General features: G+C 37.8%; 1 protein-coding gene and 1 long non-coding RNA gene across 5 annotated transcripts in view; one reads left to right on the top strand and one right to left on the bottom strand.

Moving 5' to 3' along the window:
- Positions 1–23,437, bottom strand: part of homer (protein) — a 56,626-nt gene that overhangs the window by 33,052 nt on the left and 137 nt on the right. For 2 of the 4 annotated variants that reach the window (XM_074105119.1, XM_074105120.1), the window contains exons 1-5: positions 22,900–23,020; positions 3,707–3,863; positions 2,491–2,622; positions 2,076–2,249; positions 1,284–1,349 (exon numbers count right to left, since the gene is read on the bottom strand). In XM_074105119.1, the coding sequence (XP_073961220.1) occupies positions 1,284–1,349; positions 2,076–2,249; positions 2,491–2,622; positions 3,707–3,863; positions 22,900–22,946 (576 nt within the window). In that variant the 5' untranslated portion in view covers positions 22,947–23,020. Of the gene's footprint in view, positions 1–1,283; positions 1,350–2,075; positions 2,250–2,490; positions 2,623–3,706; positions 3,864–20,612; positions 20,690–22,899; positions 23,021–23,437 lie in introns of those variants that run through there. The other 2 variants (XM_074105122.1, XM_074105121.1) reach the window with 2 other exon arrangements.
- Positions 8,326–10,158, top strand: LOC141440412 (uncharacterized). The gene is made up of 4 exons (XR_012452695.1): positions 8,326–8,559; positions 8,659–8,852; positions 9,035–9,398; positions 10,078–10,158. It is a non-coding gene; the product is annotated as an uncharacterized lncRNA (long non-coding RNA).

A 23,437-nucleotide genomic window follows, 5' to 3' on the forward strand; every position in this document is an offset into this window, starting at 1 on the left:
GAGGGGGGGTGGGGGGTTAAGGGAAAATTTTCGTCTTCTTTCATGAATAAAATCAAAACTATTTATTTTACAATATTTAAAATATATTTGAGATCCTCATAACGAGCCCATTTATTTGATACTAGATGAAAACCCGGCTTCGCTCGGGTAAAATGTACTCATAATAATGTTTAATTTTTTTTTGCCAGTGTAAAGACTGTCGTACTTATCGACAACGATCTCTGACGTATATTCCCAGCCTTAATATTATCACAAACGTACTTTCACAGCTAACCTACGTATCGGTTATTTCACTATTTTTTTATTTATAGTAGATATTTCTCCTAAATCTTATTTGCCCAAATAACTATGAAGTCTCTGTCTCATAATCAAAGAAATTAGACCTAAAGGGCCCCATATACGGTACGATTCGTCTGTACGATCGATCTGATGAAAATCGACGAATCGTACCGCGTGTGGGGCCCTTAAGAGGTCACAATGGAGAACGAAATGCAAACCTGTGACACGTGATGACGTGACACTAACGCCACTGAGATGTGATGACTTTGACATGTTTACTTCGCCAACGCCATTATATACTTAGTAATTTATTCAAGTTTATATTGAAAATACTCCATAATCCGAATTTTCCGCCTACAAGTTGTCGACTCGGATCGACTAATTTTTTACGCTCTTCAATTTGATGTGCATTTCGTTCGAGTCTACCGTACCCCTTGACGAAATTATTAATATAGAATAGACGAGAAATAGTAAGGTTTTGCAAAGCTTTTTTTTTAGTTTCCTAATTTGTCCCCCGAAAATGACGCTTATTTAAAAAAATATTTCGTTCATCCAACAGAATATTGACAATAAATTCAAAGTCTAAAGCTTGTGTTTTTGTAATTGTGCCATTATTATATTGGATAGGCGATTTATTTAATTTGCACATCTGTGTTTGGGTCATAGGATTACACCATCCCACCAATTTCACCTGATTTGGCCCAGTAGATTAGGAGCAAATTGGCTGTGACAGACGGACGACTGATCCTATAAGGGCTCCCTTTTTTTGCACAAGGGGGGGTCAAGCTGTCTGTGACACAGGAACAAAATAAATGTGATTTTCATAGCATTAGGACAGGGGGAGGGTTAAAAACTGTCAAAATTGGTGTGACGTATTTTATGGATGGCGCCTAAACAAAAGCCCAAAAAACCGCCCTGGCTAACGAAAACTTACATAAATCTTACATCGGTAGTGATTCATTGAAGATTTTACAAAATCAATTCGGGCGTGCGTTCTAATGTACCTGCAGCGTAGACGACACGGAGTGCGCTCTCTGGTGGACCATCATCTCTTCGTTGTCCACTTTTGGCTGAAACAAAACACGATCATTAGACATTAATGGTTTCTAAACGTTAAGTCTGTGCTTAGCCTACGTGTTTTTATAGCCAACGTTTAAGTGTTTGCTACGTGCTTCCCTATGTTGAATAAAGACATTTAGAATTCGACTTTTATTAATAACTTCTTGACAATAGATTTGAATTTTTGACCGCTTACTTTCTCAATCTCGTGTCTGGCAACATTAAATTGCTTTAGAATCATCTTTAAGTTAAGTATGATAGTGTTGATTTGTTGTATCCTATTCCGGTAGATACGTGGTTGAGAAAGTAAGCGGTCATTTTGTATTTGTTTGATGATGATGATATATTATTCGACTGGATGGCAAACGAGCAAGTGGGTCTCCTGATGGTAAGAGATCATCACCGCCCATAAATATCTGCAACACCAGGGGTATTGTAGATGCGTTGCCAACCTAGAGGCCTAAGATGACCTCAAGTGCCATCAGTAATTTCACCGGCTGTCTTACTCTCCACGCTGAAACACAACAGTGCAAGCACTGCTGCTTTACGGCAGGATTAACGAGCAAGATGGTGGTAGCAATCCGGGCGGACCTTGCACAAGTCCTACCACCTGCAAAATAATGTTGATGATAATGAAGACGATGATGATAATGATAATGAGATGATGATGTTACTGCTAATGATAAGAATGAAGATGATGATGATAATGATAATGATGATGAAGACGATGCCGTTACCTGTTGCGGCGGCGGCTGCGGCGGCGCGTCGTCAGCGGGCGCGCGGGCGGCGAGCAGCGGCGAGGCCGTGGCTGAAGCCACCGGCGTGGCCGCTCCGCTGTTCCCATTGGTGGCTTTACCTGACATCTGTTGCGCTTGTATAGCCTCCTTCACCTCTTGGAACTTTTCTATGAACTGCGACAAGGAATGACGTCATGTTAGGCAAACGAAGAAATTGCATTTTTGTTAAATATTAGTTCAGCCGCGGCTTCGCACTCTTAAATTCACTAGATCCAGCAGTTGAATTGAAATTCCGCAATTTTACAAAATCAAAGCGGCTTTTCCAAAAAAATTGTGCCAAATTCCATGACTATAAGAAGAGATTTCGAGATTTTACCCCGATCCCATGGAAATTGATAATTGATAAATAGTATACCTTTCCGAGTTCGGCTTCAGACGCGAAGCCTAACCCATACACGGTGTTTGCTCGAACGTCGCTCCATTGCCCGAACTTTTGAGAAGTCTTAGTGAATGTCATGTTTGCTGTTATCGTGCTGTTTATTACCGCCTGTGGACAATTTCATTTATGAAATTTCATTTCAGTATTTGCTTTTTACTTCGTTAATTTCAGAGTAGTTGTCTGATGCCGAAATACCATATTTCACAATGCAATAAATAAATACATCAAAATCATGGGACACTTGAGACCAATTACCTAGTCCCAAACTAAGCAAAGCTTTTACTATGGATACAAGGAAACTGAAAAATATACATATATAAATAAGTACACATATTAAACATCCAAGACTCGAGAACAAATACTCGTATTATTCATACAAATATCTGCCCCGGCCGGGGATCAAACCTAGGATCTCAAGCTTCGTAGTCAGCTTCTCTAACCACTGGGCTATCCGGTCATCCAAAAAACTTATCTTTTTACTTCGTCAGTGTCAGAGTAGTAGTTTGGTGACAAAATATCAAATTTCACAATACAAGTTGGCTGCCTTCTAATAGTTAAATAAACTTAATATCTAACTAAAATAATTTCAAAATACCGTTTCGATCAGAAGCACGAGTACATAACATACCTACTAACATAGGCAAGATCAAATTATTTTTAACACAGACCGACAATCTGGTTAAGCTGTAATAGCATAGAAAATTTTGTCCAGTTCGTTATCTATCACCATTTTAATAATCCACAGCTACCAAGACGGAAAAAAATCTGACAAAGGAGCACGGAGCATTCCGTTTAAGCCCTTTAGGACGCAATTCCTCTGATAAATGCGAGTGTCTACGTAGCAGCAGTTCGCTTACCAGCAGGCGACACACTTGCTCGATTTTCTTCCTTATCTCATCAAAGAAGAAAGAATGAAGATACATTAATTTACAACAGCCCAAGACATAAAAATATCATTACTAATAGACAACATGAAGGATAGTGTGTTATTGCGGAATCGGGCACTGACTCGGCATAATGCTGAGACGTTAAAAGACACCAGCGCTGATTTTCAGCCAGCACCGTCGGTGACACTCGGATTGCTATACAGATATTAAGACAGCAAACCCCGTATCCTCTTAATAGTCCTATCCATACACTCCATCTACCCAATGCTCTAAGGATACCTTCAACCGAAGATGCTGTAAATTACCTTGGTGCCTTCAACGCTGATGATGCGGTACAGGTTACGTGAAGAGTCATAGAAGAAGGAGACGGAGACGGCAGTGGAACTGGCGGACATCCAGGAACGCTTCGTCTTTGGGTCTATGTGGAACACGTGCGCCTTGCACGTGAAGATTGGCTGCTCACTGCGAACAAATAGGGACTTAAGTACAGCAAGTAGTTTCTTCTTATTTAAGAGTTACACTCTTGTCGGTGTAGCCGATGAATGGTTCTCCACTTGCCTCAACTCAAAGCTGCCTCCTTAACCTCCTCATGCGACGTGACGGTTACCTTTCTTTTATTTGCTTTTAATGTCATCTTAGAAGGAAAAGTGGTGGGAAACTAAAAAGAGGGAGGCCGAGGATTGACTATACAAAGTACACTTACTGAGCTCAAATTTGAGGAAACCTTTAAATTGTTTTTTTTTAATGCATGATGACCAGATGGTCCCAAAGGAAGACCAGCGCCGTTCGCAAGACCGACAGATTGCTAATTTGGGACCACTTCGGGACAGGCATATTTTTAATGTTCATTTCTCTTTCACCATAGTAAGAACCTCTTCCTTGTGTTTTCTTTATGTCTAGCTAAAATATATCCTTTTGATTCGAAAGTCGTGTCATACATGAATAAAGCATTTCATTTACAGTCAATCGTTTTGGTCTAAGACGTCTGTTAGACTTCAATGAATCAGAATCCACCAAAATGCTACCAAACTTTTAATTACTAAGTTTCCTTTAAACACTCGTGTACACCATTAAGTAAATTGGCAAAACAAGGTGCATAATTAAATATGTATCAAACAACAGAGTTCGCAACAAGAGTTGTCAGAGTTCACAAATTGAAATTCAGGTAGAAACACAGCAACCCACTGCTTCGCCCACGTTTCTTTTCGGGTAAGACTTGATCCTACGAAAATATTATTATTTAAAGGTATTCTAATATTACTATTTAGTGTATAGTGGAAATTGCGGTGCAGTCGACATTTGATACAGTATATATTTTTAATCTCTCCTGTTCGGAAAGTTTAATTTTCATGGGTAGATAGCCGGGTGGAAAATTGCGTTTTCATCTCTAGTTGAAGATAATTGAGTTAAGTCAATGACACTTTTTTTCACGTTTCGACATGACCATCTAGATGCACGTCGTGACCAAGGAGATTATATACAACACTGGAGGTTGAACGCCGAACATCCGTTTGAAACAAGAAATTTGATCTTTATTACGTCACGAACATATTCCATCTCTTTCTTTAGTTAGGTTAAGAAAGAGATGGAAGTTATAAATAGGTAAGTACTTAATAAAGGTCAAACTTCTTCGTTCGGCGTTCAACCTCCAGTTTTGTATATAAGCTCCTTGGTTGTGACCAACTCGTTTTTTTTTATAGTCGGCCGTGGCAAGTGGCCAGTCGAAAAGGTACCGTTGGAGGTTGGATATAAATAAATTGAGATTGAGTAGGATGTAAATTCAATTTATTATTATTCAAATTTTTTGTAGATTTTACTTTCCTCACAGTCGAAATGAAAAGTAGAGTGTCTAATTCGGGTGAAATTACCCATTTCCCTACCCATTTCCCCTCGAACTATCGGCGCTTTCACTTCGTTCGACCGCCGGAAATATCTCCGGTTAAATGGGTCACTTTCCACCCTTGGTTATCAATCTACTATTGATACAGTTGTCGCGAACTGTCGCGAGAACATCAAAACCGAGAGAATAAAATGAATGGAAGAAAAAATAAAGCTTGACCAGAAGGGTGAGTTTTTGAAGTGCCTGGAAAGTCCGGCTGAATTTCAACACCTGCAGTTCAGTGAGTAATTTGTCATATTGAAAATATAAATGGGCAATCAGAAGACAAAGCATAAGTAAAGTTGAAAGCAACCGAAATGGCACAGAATATTGAAACATGAATTAGCCATGCTACCTTTTTTAATATGTATGGAAATCTCAAAACCATTTCGAGAAACAAGCTTTCGGTACAGTTTCTATGTATCAGATTTAAAAAAAAAACATACATTATTAAGATATTCGTTGAAATGTTTTGATCTTCAAATGACCTTTCTCTACGTCATCAAATGAACAATGGATAAGGTGCTTTGGGGTAATTCTGTAAACGGGGTTATTCCATTTATTTAAAGTTTCTCCTAAACGTGTTGATGTTTAACCACTGGCAGCACTTAAATGGACGCCCCATTTACCGCTCCTCGCGTCTCTCCAGATGAATGCGAGGCGCTGACATCGGTTGGACGTGCAATTTATATTTTTTGGGTCGAGTGCATTTTCGTGCCAAAAAGTTAAATACGAAATAACCCCAACACCGCTAACTCTAAAACCTGATAAGTTACAAGATTGAACTATTAATGTTATGACAAATAATCGTTTTTTGCGAATGACTGTGTCAGTCTAAAAGGCCTAGCTATAGTTTAAATTTTTTTCCCGAATTACCCCTATAGGGGTTATTCCAGTGAAGTGATTCCCGAAATAACCCCAGCTTACTTTAGTATGGTAAATGTCTGAGGTATTCAAACTTTCAACTTTTCAAGATTTACATTTTTTATTTGTGGTGTAAGGGGGCCAACCTCCATCTATGGACCCCAAGCCAACCTTACCTGCCCGTGGTGCACCCTGCCGTCTGACAGACTGGACTCTGGCAGCTGGCTGATTGCGGCATAGCGCAGCCAAAATCGGCACAGTTAAGTCCCCGGGCCCCGGATGGGCTGCAGCATCGGCGGTGCAATAAACTGTGCCCTACGATCGCCAACTCGCATGCCCAGTGTGGGGATTATGGGCAAACCCCTACCAGAATGAAGCGCACGGCAAAGAGATGGTCCCCAGTTCCCGGTCGCCCCGCTATTCCTTGCCATAGTAGCGTTCATGGTAACGGTGGGGCTGAGGATGCTAAGAATCCCGGTCGATCCAAGGCTACCTAAGTAAACTGACCCTGGCTACGTAGAACGGACTGACTTTTAGGACTCTTCTAACGCAGTTGGAAGTGGAGCTGGAGAACATAAGGTGGCATATTCAGGAGTTAAGTGAAATACATAGAGAGGGAGAGGGCACCATCATCTTGCAGCTGGCTGATTGCGGCATAGCGCAGCCAAAATCGGCACAGTTAAGTCCCCGGGCCCCGGATGGGCTGCAGCATCGGCGGTGCAATAAACTGTGCCCTACGATCGCCAACTCGCATGCCCAGTGTGGGGATTATGGGCAAACCCCTACCAGAATGAAGCGCACGGCAAAGAGATGGTCCCCAGTTCCCGGTCGCCCCGCTATTCCTTGCCATAGTAACGTTTATGGTAACGGTGGGGCTGAGGATGCTAAGAATCTCGGTCGATCCAAGGCTACCTAAGTAAACTGACCCTGGCTACGTAGAACGGACTGACTTTTAGGACTCTTCTAGCGCAGTTGGAAGTGGAGCTGGAGAACATAAGGTGGCATATTCAGGAGTTAAGTGAAATACATAGAGAGGGAGAGGGCACCATCATCTTAGACTCGGGCCACCTTCTGTACTTCCGCGAGGATGATCAAACATCACAGGGTGGCGTAGGGTTCCTTGTTAATAGATCCCTCTCTAACAACATTAAAGAGATCTCCAGTGTGTCGAACAGGGTAGCGTACCTGATACTTCAGCTATCAAAACGATGTAGCATGAAGTTTATTTAGTTGCTTGCATACTTGCTTCTTTGAAATGATTATGGTTCACGCGAGCGAATCATGCTCACTTGCAAGCTTGCTTAAATGTTTGCTTGCATGCTTGCTTGCTTGCATACTTGCTTGCAAGCTAGCTTAAATGCTTGCTTAAATGCTTGCTAGCATGCTTGCTTGATTGCTTGCTTCATTGAAATGTTTAAGGTTCACGCGAGCGTAGCCGCGGGTAAAAGCTAGTTCAAAATATAAAAGTGACATGGCATTTCTAATTGTTTTATATACTTACTAGTATATTCCCGCGGCTTCGCTCCTCTCCCCCTATTCTGCTATTCGGGGCGGAGACGAACTCTACAATCCACACATCAAAGATAACAATAATCTGTCCAGCTGTACTCAAGTTATAAATGGTGTAACTAATCCAGCTTTGTTCTATAATGTATGTAGATTTAATATTCCTTTGCGGCAAATTTTGAGAACCACATTGCGTTTGTGGGGTTATTTCGGAATACAGAGATTGAAAAAATCTGTAACTGTGGATATTACTAACGAAATAAAAAATAAAAATGAATGGGGCAATTTCAGCCTAAAAAGAAATATGAACCTTGAGCCAAATTATAATAAAGTCCACCTTTCAATAACACACAGAATAACCCCGCTATATTCCGAAATAGCCCCTGTGCAAAAAAATAAGTAACTAGTTTTTGAATACCAATATTTCCATAAATCGATCATATTTTAGAAACTTTTTTATATAGTATATAAGATCGATTAGTGGAAACGACAGAAATATCCTAAGACTTTAAATATAATGTACCAACTCGGAGTAATTAACGAAATTACAAACGTCATGTCAACTCATCAAAAATCCACGTGGAATTACCCCAAAGCACCTTAATGATTCCTATGCCTTATTCAAAAAAAAAACACCGACGTCTGTCTAGTCTAAGTCAAACACAATCGTGACGTTGACGTACCGTTTCGTTTTGTAGTAATTGTAGTTTGTTTGTTATTTAAACACAAAGAGTAAATAAAACCAGCATATTATCCTCTAACGGAACAGAAAATGGCCAAAAGGACGGCTAATTTCGAAAAAGCCGATTCCCGGAATTTGCCACTAGTGGACAATGTTATGATACTGGAGTTCATGACGAATTCTAGCAACCACAACATCGCTGAAATAAGAGGAGCTAAAGCTCTTATGTAAGTAAATTTCTGGCTTAAAATTAAAAATAACAACTTTATTATTTTGATACCAAATTAAATAGTACTACAGTTGAATTTATTTTCTCCCCTTTTTAGGTCATCCCGGGATAGTTACTTGTCCTCAGCTGTGGGATATGTGGAAGTGCAGAGAAGCTTGGGAATCTGTATTGTCAAAGCCAGAATTGTACCAGAGCATAGAACACAAAAGTCATATACTGTAATGGCCAAAATAAGGGAAACTGATGCCGAAATCTTAGAGTCAAACTGTTCTGATTGTGCAGCTTCTGCAGGTAAGATCTATTAAATCTTTCCTTGCGTAACTTTGATTGATTTAAAAAAAGTCTTTGTAACTATAGTTTTTTTATAATGTTTTTTTTATTACTTTTAACTTACAAATATAAAAAAATAGGCAGGATGTTACCAATTTAACCTCAAATCAATCAGTTATTTATACCAACCTCTTCTTTTTAAGGTGGCTGCAAGCATTCTTTACTGCTTTTATTTTGGCTTGAAAAGCAGAGTTGTGAGCCTTCCTGCACATCTACACAATGCTTCTGGATTAAGCCTACTTTGGGATCTGAACGAACTAAACATGTTTTGGCAGAAGATGTATACAAAAATGTTAAAAAAATTAAGATGGCTCCAAGAGATCCTACAATTTTACAAACTTTTTATGAACAATGTGTGCAAAGAGATGCAAAAGGTTCACTAATATGTAATTTACAACAAAATTAAAAAAAAAACTTTTAATCTCTTTGACATGTCGGTAGATTTTTTTGAAAAGGAAAGTAATCATGATTTTGAATATTTTAAAGACACATTAGATCACCAAATAGGTAAAGATGATATAGAAAAAATAAACCAAGAAACAGCAAATCAGGTTAATAGTAAATATTGGCATTATATTCGGCAGGGACGGCTCACTGCTCAAAATTGTATGAAGTTGCTCACTGCAAGACTGATGGCATATTAGTCCGACAAATATTAGGTGGATATAAAGTACCCGAAACAAAGGCTATTAAAAGAGGTAAAGTCTTGGAAAAGCCAGTTATTGAAGAAATAGAGAAAAAACTTCACATTAAAGTGGAATCATCAGGTTTTATTCTAATAAATAGTTTGATGGGTGCTTCACCAGATGGAGTAACTAAAGATTATGTAATTGAAATCAAATGCACAATCACAGCCAAAACATTTCAATCATATGTTACAAACAATGAGATAAGTGCTAAATATAAAGCACAAATAAATCTGCAAATGAAAAGCAACCAGCCTTAAAAAAGGTATATTTTGTGTTGCGGATCCCTTATTTGAGACAACTAAGAAAGTTCATATTTATCCAGTAGACTTTGATGAACCATACATCAATGACCTAATAAGCAAAGCAGAATCTTTTTGGAAAACTTTTATATATCCAAAAATAATGTTAAGTGCCAAATGTAACTAACATCACAATACAAGTAACTTAGCCGTACTCTTGAAATTTATATTTATACCTATGACTGCGCGGAGCGTTAGGGTTGGCAGCTACAATAGTTACATATATGTGAATATTTATTTTTTAGCTTAATATCATATACATGTTAATGTAACAGTTGATGTATACAATTAGTGTATGTGTAGTATACATACTATGAGTTCTTCAATGTGTATGTATTAATGAGTATTAGGATGATTCTAATTTTGTGCAGTTTTAAATGGTATATTTATGTCCTTGGCAGTACTACACAAAATGTTAACAACTGAAGAATGTTTTAACTAAATATGTTTTTAATTTTGTCCTACTTTTTGTATCGCAGAAACATATTTTATTATTATTAAATAAAACAATTCATGTCTTTTACAAATTCAGTTTATTTTTATTAAATCACCCTGCAAATTTATAAGCCCACAAGCAATCATTATGATTTGATCCAAGAAGCCTACATGTTTGTGATTGACAACAGAGTGGGGCTTTAAGATTTTAAATTCTCTAATTCGCCTGATGACACGCTCAACATGGATTCGCAAACTTGCAATCGTTTTGCTCTTAAGGACTTCTTCTCTGGAAGGTTTCTGATTTGCGTAAACGCTTGGTGGACGCAATAGTTTTATATTCTTATTTACTAATGCAGACTCAATTTCTTTGAAGCCTCTATCGGCTAATATCACTGCATTAACAGGAAGACATTCGATCAGGCAACTCTTTTCCACAAGGGCTTTATCAGAAATCCGCCCACCATAACCTTTGGATATAAAACTGATAAAGCCACTTGGAGTACAACCAATTAAATATTTTAAAGTGTTACAGCTTTTATACTGAGACCAGGTTTGAGATTGCCTCAAAGGATTTGTGGGTTTTTCTATCTGAATTTCAAAGCAGTCTATTATCATTTGCACATTGGAATAGTCAATTTTGAAAACCAGAGGTAAATTTCTTTTTATTTGTAAGGCTGATGGCAAGAATATAAAGTTTTGGAAATAATTTGCCAACACTTCTACACCTTGTTGGAAAAGATTTGTCATCTTCGGTCGAGTTATTTCAAATACATCACACATTCTATCCAATGTGTCATTCTGTTTGATTTTGAATAATGTAATTATCAAAGACATAATACTTGTTTTTATTGCACTTTTTTCTACTATAGTGTTTATTAACCAAACATATTTTTGAGGAAAACCTAAATAAGTTTTTGGGTTTTTATAGATTAGTGCTAAAAATAGATTTTTCAAATTAGATTTAGTTGAAACAATCTCTTCACTTTCTGTTTCTGAAGGAAAGTTATTTATTGAAGGACTAGATGCCTCTTGTACATTGACAACTTCTTCCTCCCACAGTGAGGTACTGCTTCTTGGACTTTGGCATAATATCTTCTTCTTAAAGTGTGTATTTGTTCCCTTATCAAAACACACAATCTTTTCACACTGCACTGCAGCATTCACTTTGATTGGTAATGTTGATCCTGAAGTACTAGGTATTATATTTTGGTTTAACTTTTGTTTCTTTGGTGTTTCTTGTGTGTCCTCGCATTGTAGTAAATCACACAAAACAGATCGCTTCTGACCCACAGTTAATGGAACGCGTCGAAGCTGAGCATTTCGTGCCATTACTGGTTGCTCATTCATCAGCTTACATTTGTAATAATTTTGGATATCTTCTCGCTGCAAAATAAAACAATATTATAATAATTAATAAATACGATCTAATTTATACGAGTACTCAATGGTCAAGACTTTATTATTATATATAAGCGACTATATTATATACAAACAATTGTGTAAAAGTAATGTGTTTGTTTTTTAAATAAGTACATACATATAAATGATCTTCACAACAAAACTGCAAATAGTTTTTGATGTATTTTTGTTCCACTTTACGACACCACTCCTCTTGCAGTCGTTCTGGGATTGGTACGAATAACAAATCCGGGTTATCCCGGCTGTTATTCGGACATAAAGGGACGAAACACTTGTAGCCTTCCATTTTAAACAAGTTCCGTAAGCGATTTCAAGTTTTTTTGAGGTTAGCAGTCCGCGGTGACGTTAATACCTTGACGTTGACGAAACTGTTTTTTTTTTGTGCAGTCAAAGACTACACTATCCATTGAGGATTTGATGACGTCACGCCAGCAATAAATTGATATATATTTTTATAGTAGATATAGGGCTTGCACTATCCGGTAACTTTTTATTATCCGGATATTTCGGATATTTGAAATCTCAGTATCCGGATATCCGGTTATTTTGAATAATTTGAATAATTTTCCAAATATTAAAAAAACAGCTAAAAGCAATTTTTAAAATTGTTTGATCAGTTTAACGACGAATCGTGTTAATTAACTTAATCACTGATTGTCTTATAACGCACGTAAAAATCATTATTTGTCACTTTAATGAGTGAAAATAACTTAAAAACACTTTATAACTTCTCTGTCTCCTGCGTGTTGTTATTTTGCCTTACGGACCAAGAGCCCACGACAGCCAGACCTTCGTTATATTTTAAAGGCTGAAAGTTTTTTTATGCAAGGTGTTAATTTAATAACTGAAAACCGGAAAGTACTTTGCTCAGAAATACTCAGAATCGAGAGTAGATTCGATTCATCATCTCAGCCGTCTAGGCCTCCCCCAGGCTCTCCACTCAGACCAGACTTGCGCTTTCCGCATCCAACGCGATCCAGCTATCTTAACCAGGTCGTAGCTCCATCTTGTTGGAGGCCTACCGACAGCTCGTCTCCCTTCTAACCCCATCGGCCATCAGTCCTGCGAGCACGCCCACTGCCACTTCAGTTTCGCAATTCTTCGGGCTATGTCGGTAACCTTAGTTCTACTGCTGATATCATCATTTCTGATTCTATCCCGTAGAGAAACCCCGAGCATAGACCTCTCCATAGCCCTTTGAGTGACTTTGAGCTTCCTTATGAGGCCCATCGTTAGCGCCCACGTCTCAGATCTGTATGTCATCACTGGCAACACACACTGGTCTAAGACTTTTGACTTCAAACACTGCGGTAATTTGGCCGAAAAGACACTGCCTGCTGCTCCTGCTGCCCAGCCGAGTCGGATTCGACGAGTGATCTCTTTCTCGAAGTTGGACCTACCTAACTGGATCGTTTGGCCCAGGTATACGTAGTCGTCAACAACTTCGAGCGCAGAGCCTCCGACTATTACGGGAGCTGGCACAACATTAGACATGACTTTCGTCTTGTCCATGTTAATTTTTAGGCCAACTCGGTCAGAAACTCTGCTGAGGTCAGCGAGCATAGCACTGAGGTCCTCTATGGTCTCAGCCATGACTACAATATCGTCGGCGAATCAAAGGTGAGTGAAGTACTCCCCATTCATGTTATGCCTCATTCTTTCCAGTCCAGAACCTTAAAAGCATCCTCCAATGCAGCGGTGAACAGTTTCGGAGAGATCACATCTTGTCTGGCTCCCCGCTGCAAAGGAATAAGTAGGCTTCGTGCTCTGGTCCTGTAGTCGGACAGACATAGTGGCGTTTTCGTACAGACACTTCAACACTTCGATACGTCAACTTGGCACCGCCAGAGAGCCTGCAGCACAGCCCAAGTCTCGATCGAATCGAAGGCTTTCTCGTAGTCCACAAATGCAAGGCAAACGCGGAGGTTATACTCTTCGGTCTTCTGTAAAACCTGCCGCAACGCATGTATGTTGTCTGCGGTACTATAGCCTTTTCGGAAGCCGGCTTGTTCGGGAGGCTGGAAGTCGTCAAGCCTGAGTGCGAGAAGATTTGTTATGACCCTGGAAAACAGCTTGTAAACATGGCTGGCAGGAGTTGCAACCCTACAAAGTGTCTGGCAATAAAGGAAGAAATTATATAAAAATTGAGTTTTATGGTATACACACTTTGAGGTGAAATTTTATGGCGTTTGCGTTTGGGATACATGATATTTTCCAAAGCCCTCAATATCCAAATTTTATATTTAGGGATCGTTCTTACCTGTGTTAGTACTATATATAAATAAGTTTCAGCCTCTTTATACTATAACGAAGGTCTGGCTCTTGCGGGCTCTCGCTCTATTATAAGAATAAATAACACAATACAATACAAATCGTATTGTATTGAACACCAAAAAACATTCAGAACAAAATGAAATCATAACATAAAAGGTAGGATGGGAGACGAGAAAACACAGGGGCCTAATCGCTAAAAAGCGATGTCTGTTATTCGACCTTTTAACATAGAATCAAGAAAAAAGGTGATCAATGCAGGTGTTTGTGTTGTAAGGTAAAAAAATATATAGAATATTGAAAAAATACATAAAATATAAAAATATTAATAAAATAAACACATACATTACTTACATACACCACCTCCCTTACCAAAAATTCATCACCGCCACTACCAAACAAGATGTTAAGAATGAACCTAACTAATAAGTATTGCATGTAAACCTTCCTAATACAAAAATAAATTTATCTGTGTGTATGCATAACTACAATAACCTCTCACAATGCGCGAGCGCGCGCTTAATATCAGATATTCGAATTATCCGAATTATCCGGATAATGAAGAGCTTCCTATCCGGATTTGAAAATGGGCGGATATCCGGATAATATGGATATCCGGTTATCCGGATTGCAAGCCCTAAGTAGATAGGATTAATTAAAAAAAAAAATACCGAAATTAGTTTCTTAAAATAGTCTATATTTATCAAATACATTATAATAACCATCCAAAAAAAAAATGAAGCATGACCAATTGAATGTAAAATTGAGCTTGAAGTGCCAGGCTCTTGGTGGCTTGGGATGGACTATAAGGGGAGTTGGGAGGTCCTCCGAAGGAACCTGAGGGTTCCGTTGCTGAAAGGAATGTGAGTACTTTAAATGTATACATTCCTAGTTGAAAGTAAGATGCTTTGTTTACTGATATACCTGAAATCTAGACTATTCTAGACTAAATACTTTGTCGCTATAAATTTTACTGTGAACCTAGGAATACTCCGCGACAACAGTGGACACTGTCAACCCAAAGGCATATTACGTACCTACGTTGAATAGAAGCATTATTGTTACATCTTTAAGAGTTCATGTTTACAAATGAATTATTCCGGTGGCTTCTGTCGAGACGATCATGAAATTGCTTTACCACCTCAAAGAACCGACCGCGACGGCTCGTAATTTTCCAATACACTACGCATATTACTAGGTAACCACAATCCGGTGAACATCTTAACCGTGCAATGGACAAGGAAATTACTTTCCGATCCGCCAGTCGCCCAAATTCGCGGCTGGATCGGTTCCGCATGTCATTTCCACGCCTTAAAGCCCGTAAGACCCTCGTCAAATTCCAGACTGTTGGGAATTGAAACCCGATGACACTTATTAAAAGTTCCAATAAACTTTGGCATTTGTGGTAAAGGACCCCGGACCTAAAGTATGAAAAATGTGGTTTTAGTTAAATATCCCGAGATTTTGATATTATAGATTTCAAAGTCCTGAACATAAGTCTCTAAGGTCTCTCCTCTGTTTCCGAGGCCCTTTCAGAGTTTAGTTCAGTTTTTTACACTAAGTGCATTTTCATACTTTAGGTCCAGGGACGGGGTCCTTTAGCTTTGGGTCTCGCGAAGTCGTATAAAACTAAGTGCATTTTCATACTTTAGGTCCGGGGACGGGGTCCTTTAGCTTTGGGTCTCGCGAAGTCGTATAAAACTAAGTGCATTTTCATACTTTAGGTCCGGAGACGGGGTCCTTTAGCTTTGGGTCTCGCGAAGTCGTATAAAACTAAGTGCATTTTCATACTTTAGGTCCGGGACGGGGTCCTTTAGCTTTGGGTCTCGCGAAGTCGTATAAAACTAAGTGCATTTTCATACTTTAGGTCCGGGACGGGGTCCTTTAGCTTTGGGTCTCGCGAAGTCGTATAAAACTAAGTGCATTTTCATACTTTAGGTCCGGGGACGGGGTCCTTTAGCTTTGGGTCTCGCGAAGTCGTATAAAACTAAGTGCATTTTCATACTTTAGGTCCGGGGACGGGGTCCTTTAGCTTTGGGTCTCGCGAAGTCGTATAAAACTAAGTGCATTTTCATACTTTAGGTCCGGGGACGGGTCCTTTAGCTTTGGGTCTCGCGAAGTCGTATAAAACTAAGTGCATTTTCATACTTTAGGTCCGGGGACGGGGTCCTTTAGCTTTGGGTCTCGCGAAGTCGTATAAAACTAAGTGCACTTACAAGTCAATGGCATTCAAACTCATTGTTATTTAATTGCAGTCTTAAGCACGTGAGTACGTTAGTACTATTATATATTCTGTGACGTGAGCTCAGTTCAGAATATACCTTATGTTATGGTACATATATATGGACCTCCGCAAAGTACGCTTCACAAATGATAAGTGAATAAAATAGCCATTCATTTTTAACTGACTTCAAAAAAGGGAGAGGTTCTATTTATGTTCCACTTTTTTTCTTTGTTGAATAATCAACTGATATTTAAAAAAAATAAGTAAGTAATTAAGTATAGCGCATGCGTATGTGTGTGTTCCTTTACGCAAAAAGCGATAAGCCGATTTGGATGAAACTTGGTATGTAAACAACTGGAAGTCTGGAATAATCCAAAGGGTACTTATTATCCTATTATTAGCTTTATGATATTTTTTTTTTTATTTGTTGCTGTTTATCTCACTGCCTATATTTATTTTAGACGTATATTATATGTACGATATAATTATGTATGTATTCGTAGATGTATTTCTGTTACGTTTAAATTTTCTGATCTACTTTTGATGCACCACCTGTTGTAAACTAGTCCTTCCTTCTTTCTGTAAAAAAGGTTGCCTGGATTACTCTTAAGCGATAAGGCCGCCTATTGCTCACCTTGTAATTTTTTCTCTGTGTATCTGTTTTCTGTATCGCTTACTATGTCTGGTGTACAATAAAGAGTCTTTGTATTGTATTGTATTGTATCCTTGTAATTTTCTCTGTGTATATATATATATTGTACCCCGATATTCCACATGATCCATGTAAAATTCCAGTCACCGCTTAGTTTAGCCATGAAATTATGCTCAGCAAAATGTTCTTCATACAAACAAAGTAAATAAAGACCACGATGAGGTATCGGGAATTTCTATGGGAATTTAGAAAAAAATCGGAATTTCAATTCCACTGTTAAGGTGATTTTTCACCGGCGAGGCGAGCCATATAAATTTCAATTCTCGTCTCGCCTCGTCTTGTCACGCCTTGCAGGGAAAATCACAAAAATCAGACTTAATGATTTGTGAGTGAAGTAGAGTGATGATGAGTGAAGTAAAGGCTCGTTACATTCACACTTGTTCAATTGTAGTCCCACACTACTTAAAGTGTGTGAAAAATATAAAGGCGTGAAACATTTGTAAATTAATGATTCAACTGTCACATAATTTGTATAACACGGGCGAGGTATAATTTTGGCAACAATGTGTGTGAGAATGAGGTCAGTGAGACAAAGAGGATATGAACGCTTACACCAACCGCACAGACATATCGTAGCTCTTGCAGTTAAGGTGCTCCTGTCACGTTGTAGCGCCAATGGCCAAACTGAACAGTTTGAATCAACAAAAGATGTTTTATTAAATCAGGCCTTACTTTGCGGAGGTCCATATAAATGGAGTATAAACAATTTCTGAACACGCACACATTTGTTGCATAGCGGTAGCTATCATAAGGTCGCGGGTGAACAAAATATTGTTTTTAGTTCACCAAAAGATCTCGTCTGGGCATCTATTTGGAATTTGATTGGAAATAAACAATTACGATCCGCATTGGCTATCTGCTGCTGAATTATACCGTGTTAAATACTTTGAATGTAATTAATAACACTGTAAATTTGTTAATAAAAATCCAACTCGTTGAGTTTCTTGCTGATTTTTTCTTAAAAAACCTTTTTTCCCGCTAAGGGCCTTCATTTACGGACTGCATATTAACCCGAATTTCGTGTAATTTCTTATATGAGTTTGAATCAGAGACCCGTCGGTATATTTCCATCGCAGCAAATGTGCAATTTGCGTGCAGTTTTACCAAATGCAAAGCAACTGCAATGGAAAATGGGTGGGCTGGGCAGTTGGCAGTTAGAACGCAGTCTATCTCTAATGACCCTGACGCTGTATTTCACTCTACTCTCGGCTCGGTTGGTAAGCCCCCGACCGACGAAGATAGTGAGAATCTAAATTTAAACAAACAGTTTACTTTACCAACGCTTTTTAGGAGAATATTAAATTTCTCTGCAAAAAAAAAGGAAGCCGAATAACGGAAATCGTCAAAAGAGAAATTGAAGGGAAACATCGTTAAAGAATAGACAATTCCAGGGGTCAAACCGAATACATAAATGTCAATTCAACCGCCCTTGATCCGAGTGGTGTATAAAATGAGAAGTCTACCCAATAGTGGGTACGAATTGGCTACAAGAAAGAAGAGCTCGTCGAATGATTATATCATAGACAGAGATGTTTGGAAATAATTCCGATCCGCATTGGCGATCCCTTACTTCAAACAGTGAATCTACTGTGTTCAAAATGTCGTAAGATAACACTGTAAATCTGTTTTAAAAAAATATATACAACGGTGGATACGGAGCCCTACAAATACTGTTACACATAGCTTAGTCAAACAAAACATTTTTCAAATGCCTTCGCCTCATTGGCCTTCATTATCGGGTCAAACCGTAAACCTAATTGGTAATTAGCTCTGTTTTTGGGTGAGCGGGCCTGCATGTTAATTTTGTTACTTCAAGGCTACCAATTGTTTACAATACGCGTTGGGAGGTATACAGCTTGTGTTAGCAAGTGTTAACAGAAGATACACAGGTAAACATAAAACCATTGTGAGACTCGCTCATATTTAATGAAATAAACCTGGACAACTCACAACCGACCGACCGAGGAAGACCGAGAATTGATTATACAAAGCAAATAAAAGAGAAGGTAGCCGTCATGTCATATACCTAAGGAGGTTAAGGAGGCAGCTTTGAGTAGAGAGAAGAGGAGAGTCATTCATCGGCTACACCGCAAGAGTGTTACACTCTTGTGTTACAGTGTTACACACTTTAAGAGTTACTCTTAAATAAGAAAGAAGAACTCACAACTTAAATCGAGTTTAGGGGTCTATGCAATGAGCGAAAAAGTCGTTTCGCGTCGGCCGAGCCGATCGGATATCGGATCCCGATTGGTTTGGGGAGACCCTAGCTGGACATGTTTCGGGCTAATTCGTAGCCCATATACCAGGCATACCAGTGTGCCGCGTATATTTTCAGGTGCCGCGGTTTCAGGAGCTCGAAGCGCCCTTAAGCATGCCTCACATCACAAATAAAGGAAAACGTCCAAAAATCACTTTCCTACTAAAAATAACTAACATGTTTTTTTTATACGTACCTATGCTCATCAAAGCGTGAGTCAGACTCTTGATTGGTTTCGCACTACAACCGATTCGAATCCGATCTGAATCCGTGAAAATACGATCCGAGGCAGTCGTAGAACTATTTATTTATATGGTAATTACACACTAGATCTGGTTTCACCATAGAAATATTTTTACGAGTACTCCGGCCCATATTCTCACGGATTCGGATCGGATTCGGATCGATGTAGTGCGAAATAGCTCTGACACTTGACTGATTTTTTTTTTAATTTAGAAAGCCTAATTTGCGTAAAACACTTGCGTGTTTAGCAAAGGTCAAGTTTAGGTATGTCTCTTTGGCTATGTACAGTGCTTATAATGTGCCCTTGCGTCGGGACTGTCTGAAGGACAAATTAATTTTAAAATGTAAGTGCCGTCCAATTTAGTAACTCAAGAACAACATCATGCTTCAAAAATGTATTTAATAAGATTTTATAACACACAGACTGTCACGATCATGTTATGTGTTGAACCTACCTTGTTGGGTTTCCTGCCTTTTTGTTTTTTTTTTTACATTCGTAAGCCCTTTTATAGCCTAAATTGAATATATTTTGTCATTTACTTTGACCAAAGACAAAATAGTAGTTAATAAAAATAAGTTACTCTCAAAAATTTTATTGAAGAAGCTTTTTGCTGAGGGTTAAATTTGACTTGCAAGTTTGAAAATAATTTACCTATTTAATTAACGTATCTACCTATATAGGAAAATTGTGAGTTAAAATCAAAGCTTATAGATAGAATAAGTAAAATTATGAAGATATACAACATGTTATTTTTGTTTTCCGTTAACCATGGGAATGTTGAACAGGTCAAATGAAGTTAATTTCTCTAAGACACTAGTGGCTAACTCTTACTGTTTAAAAGATAAAAGAAAATTTATAATAGGTCATTATTAAAAGTAAAACAGTGTAAAACATAAATTAGACCAGTGACATACATGACACGTAAGAAAGACAAAAAAAACTCACTTCTGAACATTATTTTGCTAAATAATAATTATGTATGAATTAAAAAAAAATTAGTTACCGGACTATAAAAAGGCGTCATAAGTTCTTAACTAGTTAATATTATGTATAAAAAAGCTACCTGATTTAAAAAATCAGTTAAGTATCAGGTAGTTTCTATTAATGAACTGATCCATCTGTCAAAGATAAGCATTCCTTTATATAATTTTTCCTTTTTTCTACTTACAATATTCCATTAATAATATCCATTTTAGAGCACAAATCCTAACAAATTCCAACCAAGTGTGTTCAATGAATTAACTCTTGTGTTCTATTGAATTCGCACACCCAGTCACCAGTCTTCCCACAAATGCTCGAGTATCTGTCAAGATAAAATGACAACTTCGACAGCTGATAACTGGGATGCTAGGCGAGGAATGCATTGATAAGATATACTTAAATTATTGTGCCCATTCTAGTTAGATTTACAATATTTACAATGTAACACATTTTTGGGATGACAATTTGATGAAATTAATTTCAATTAATTTGTTTCCTCTCTTAATTGACCTATATTTACATTGTGCAATTCTGGCCAAGCCAAAGATAATAATGTCAGATATTCACATAGTTGGTTTTGCAGCTTAAATGTCAAAGTGAGCATAGGTCTTACAGATTTGATTGATTGATTGATTGTTTAATAAGGCAGAGTCGATTTAGCAACCACTTGCATTGAGTTGGAAACTGAACCTTATTGCTTTCATAATATGTCACAATTTCCATTGTAATTGTTGAAAATACGACTAGCTTTAAAAATATTCTTTGTCAGGTATGTATTTGATATCTGCTTTTGATTCTGTGGTAGTATGCTCCAATAAATGGGGCCTTATAAAGGGTTAATACAGTCGAAACCCTCTATATAGGTAGTGCCATGAGAGGTGAAGTGAATGATTACACACATAGCTACATGAAGTACTGATTGCAAAAAAGTTAATGAATGTAAATTTACTTAAATTATCTATTTTTAATAGGTATAAGAAACAGTAAAGAAAATAAAAAAAGCTTTTTATAAACCATATTTTATAAACATAAATAAAAACTAGACAATTTATTATTCTTTGGTTTTAGTTCTCGTACACTCGTAAGTAGCTGGTGTGCCGTTCTTGATTAAGGCCTCACAGAGCATTACACACCCTGAGGAAGCCAGGTATGTGTTATAAGCACTTTTCGCACCCTCTTTTTATTTGTATAAAAAGAATAGCTCCAATGAAAATATCTCAACTGTTAATATGTGAATCACCTGTGTATTTATTTTAAAAATTATATCTATGTCTCATTTTAGTTTTTATTAAAAGAACAAATATCTAGAATATTATAACGGTAACAGTACATATTTAAGTAAATCCGGGTGTCATGATTAAGAATAGTTTCTTATGATTTTAAGCTGTCCTCTACAGCTGAGGTAAATTTGTGACAAATTTAATTGTTCTTAAATGGTCTTTTTTTTCTAAATTTCAACTGATTATTTATTAAAGTATTAGAAATAGTAGTTGGCAAAAAGATAATCTAGGAAAGGTTTTAAAAGAAAATTTAAATTAGCATACCAGACATAGCACTGACCAGTATTATTAGACCAGAGGCCTTATTGTCTAGTGCAGTTATAATCATGATCATTTTAACCAGTTTTTTCTGTTAATCAGTATAGGGTGATCATAGAAAGGGATGGTAAAAGGAATTGTTAATGCCAGAGCATTATGTGCATGGATTGTAATAAGATTGAGGACTTAATACATTTTTTGGTGGTGTGTGTATTGACTAAGGATATCCGCGAGAGGTGGTCGAGTGATTTGGACCTGTTCAATGGTGCAGAGAATGTTATTTTGAGTTGTCCGGTATCGGAAGATAATCTGGACATCGCAATAGGAGTGTTTGATGAATATGGACATCGAGTCTTTCAATGAGGCTGGCATAGTCACACAAGTGCACTTACGCCTCATAAAAATGCCAGAGCATTAGACAATACAGCCACAGAACAGTCCAACAATTATTCAGAGTAGAGCTGCGTGTCCACTGCATCGGAATCTGAGTGTACAGACCGGACATATATGTTGCTAGATTTCTATGGTACTGCATGCACTGGATCGGCATTTCTGTGTTATAGAAATCTATACAAAGCAACAAATCCATCCACTACGTACAGTGCGTAAGCTCAGATTCCAATGCATTGGATGCCGCAGCTTAAGTCACTGAATACAATTTATTTTTACTGGCTGAATTGTTAAAAAAAAATAGTAGATTAGATTTGATAATGTTTAAAAGAATTTTTCAAAGTGTATGCAAAGTTTAATTGCAAATAGCCTGGCTCAGCTAAGAGTAAAGGAGCATTGCTACAGTAAACTTTCATGATTTTCCACTCTTAGCTACTACCACAATCGGTACTTATCACACTAGCAAGGAGTAATAAAGTCACTTAAATAAAGTTTAGGAACTTTTATAATTAAAACAAACTAATTCAAATGTTATTTAGTACTTACTCTACTTCACTAATAGCTGGTAGAAAACCTGAATTATCCTCACGCATTTTACACGAAAAAAAATGACAAGTTAAATACAAATATTTTAGATTTCGCTCGACGATAAAACGCCCGAAGGTATTAGAAGCTCACAGCCTTTTAAAGGACTATTCAGGTATGAAGCTATTGTTTAAAAATAGAACCTTTCGACCTCCCGGCCCCATGCGACCTTACAGGCCGTAAATTCACTCGATCGTGTGCAATCGATGTGCAATTGCTTATTTAGGCGGAAATAGATGCAATACTACGGGACGAACGAAAGCGCAGGAAATGGGGTGTAATTGATTGAAAAGGTCGCGTATTTACGTTCAGTGCTGGTTTATTCAGCGTCAACGTGTGTCGTGTTCCTTAATAATAGTTAAAATTAGGTGAAAAACTTAAAATACCCCTTCGCATGGGCAAAATGCATCCCCTCCCTGGAAATGCCAAGGAGAAATGGAAAAGGAATTTTCGAAGGAATTGTCAACCTAGAAGAGGACAAACTTCCTGAATGAAATTC

The sequence above is a fragment of the Choristoneura fumiferana genome, chromosome 22 (assembly GCF_025370935.1).
Source record: "Choristoneura fumiferana chromosome 22, NRCan_CFum_1, whole genome shotgun sequence".
In the NCBI taxonomy this organism is placed as follows: Eukaryota; Metazoa; Arthropoda; class Insecta; order Lepidoptera; family Tortricidae; genus Choristoneura; species Choristoneura fumiferana.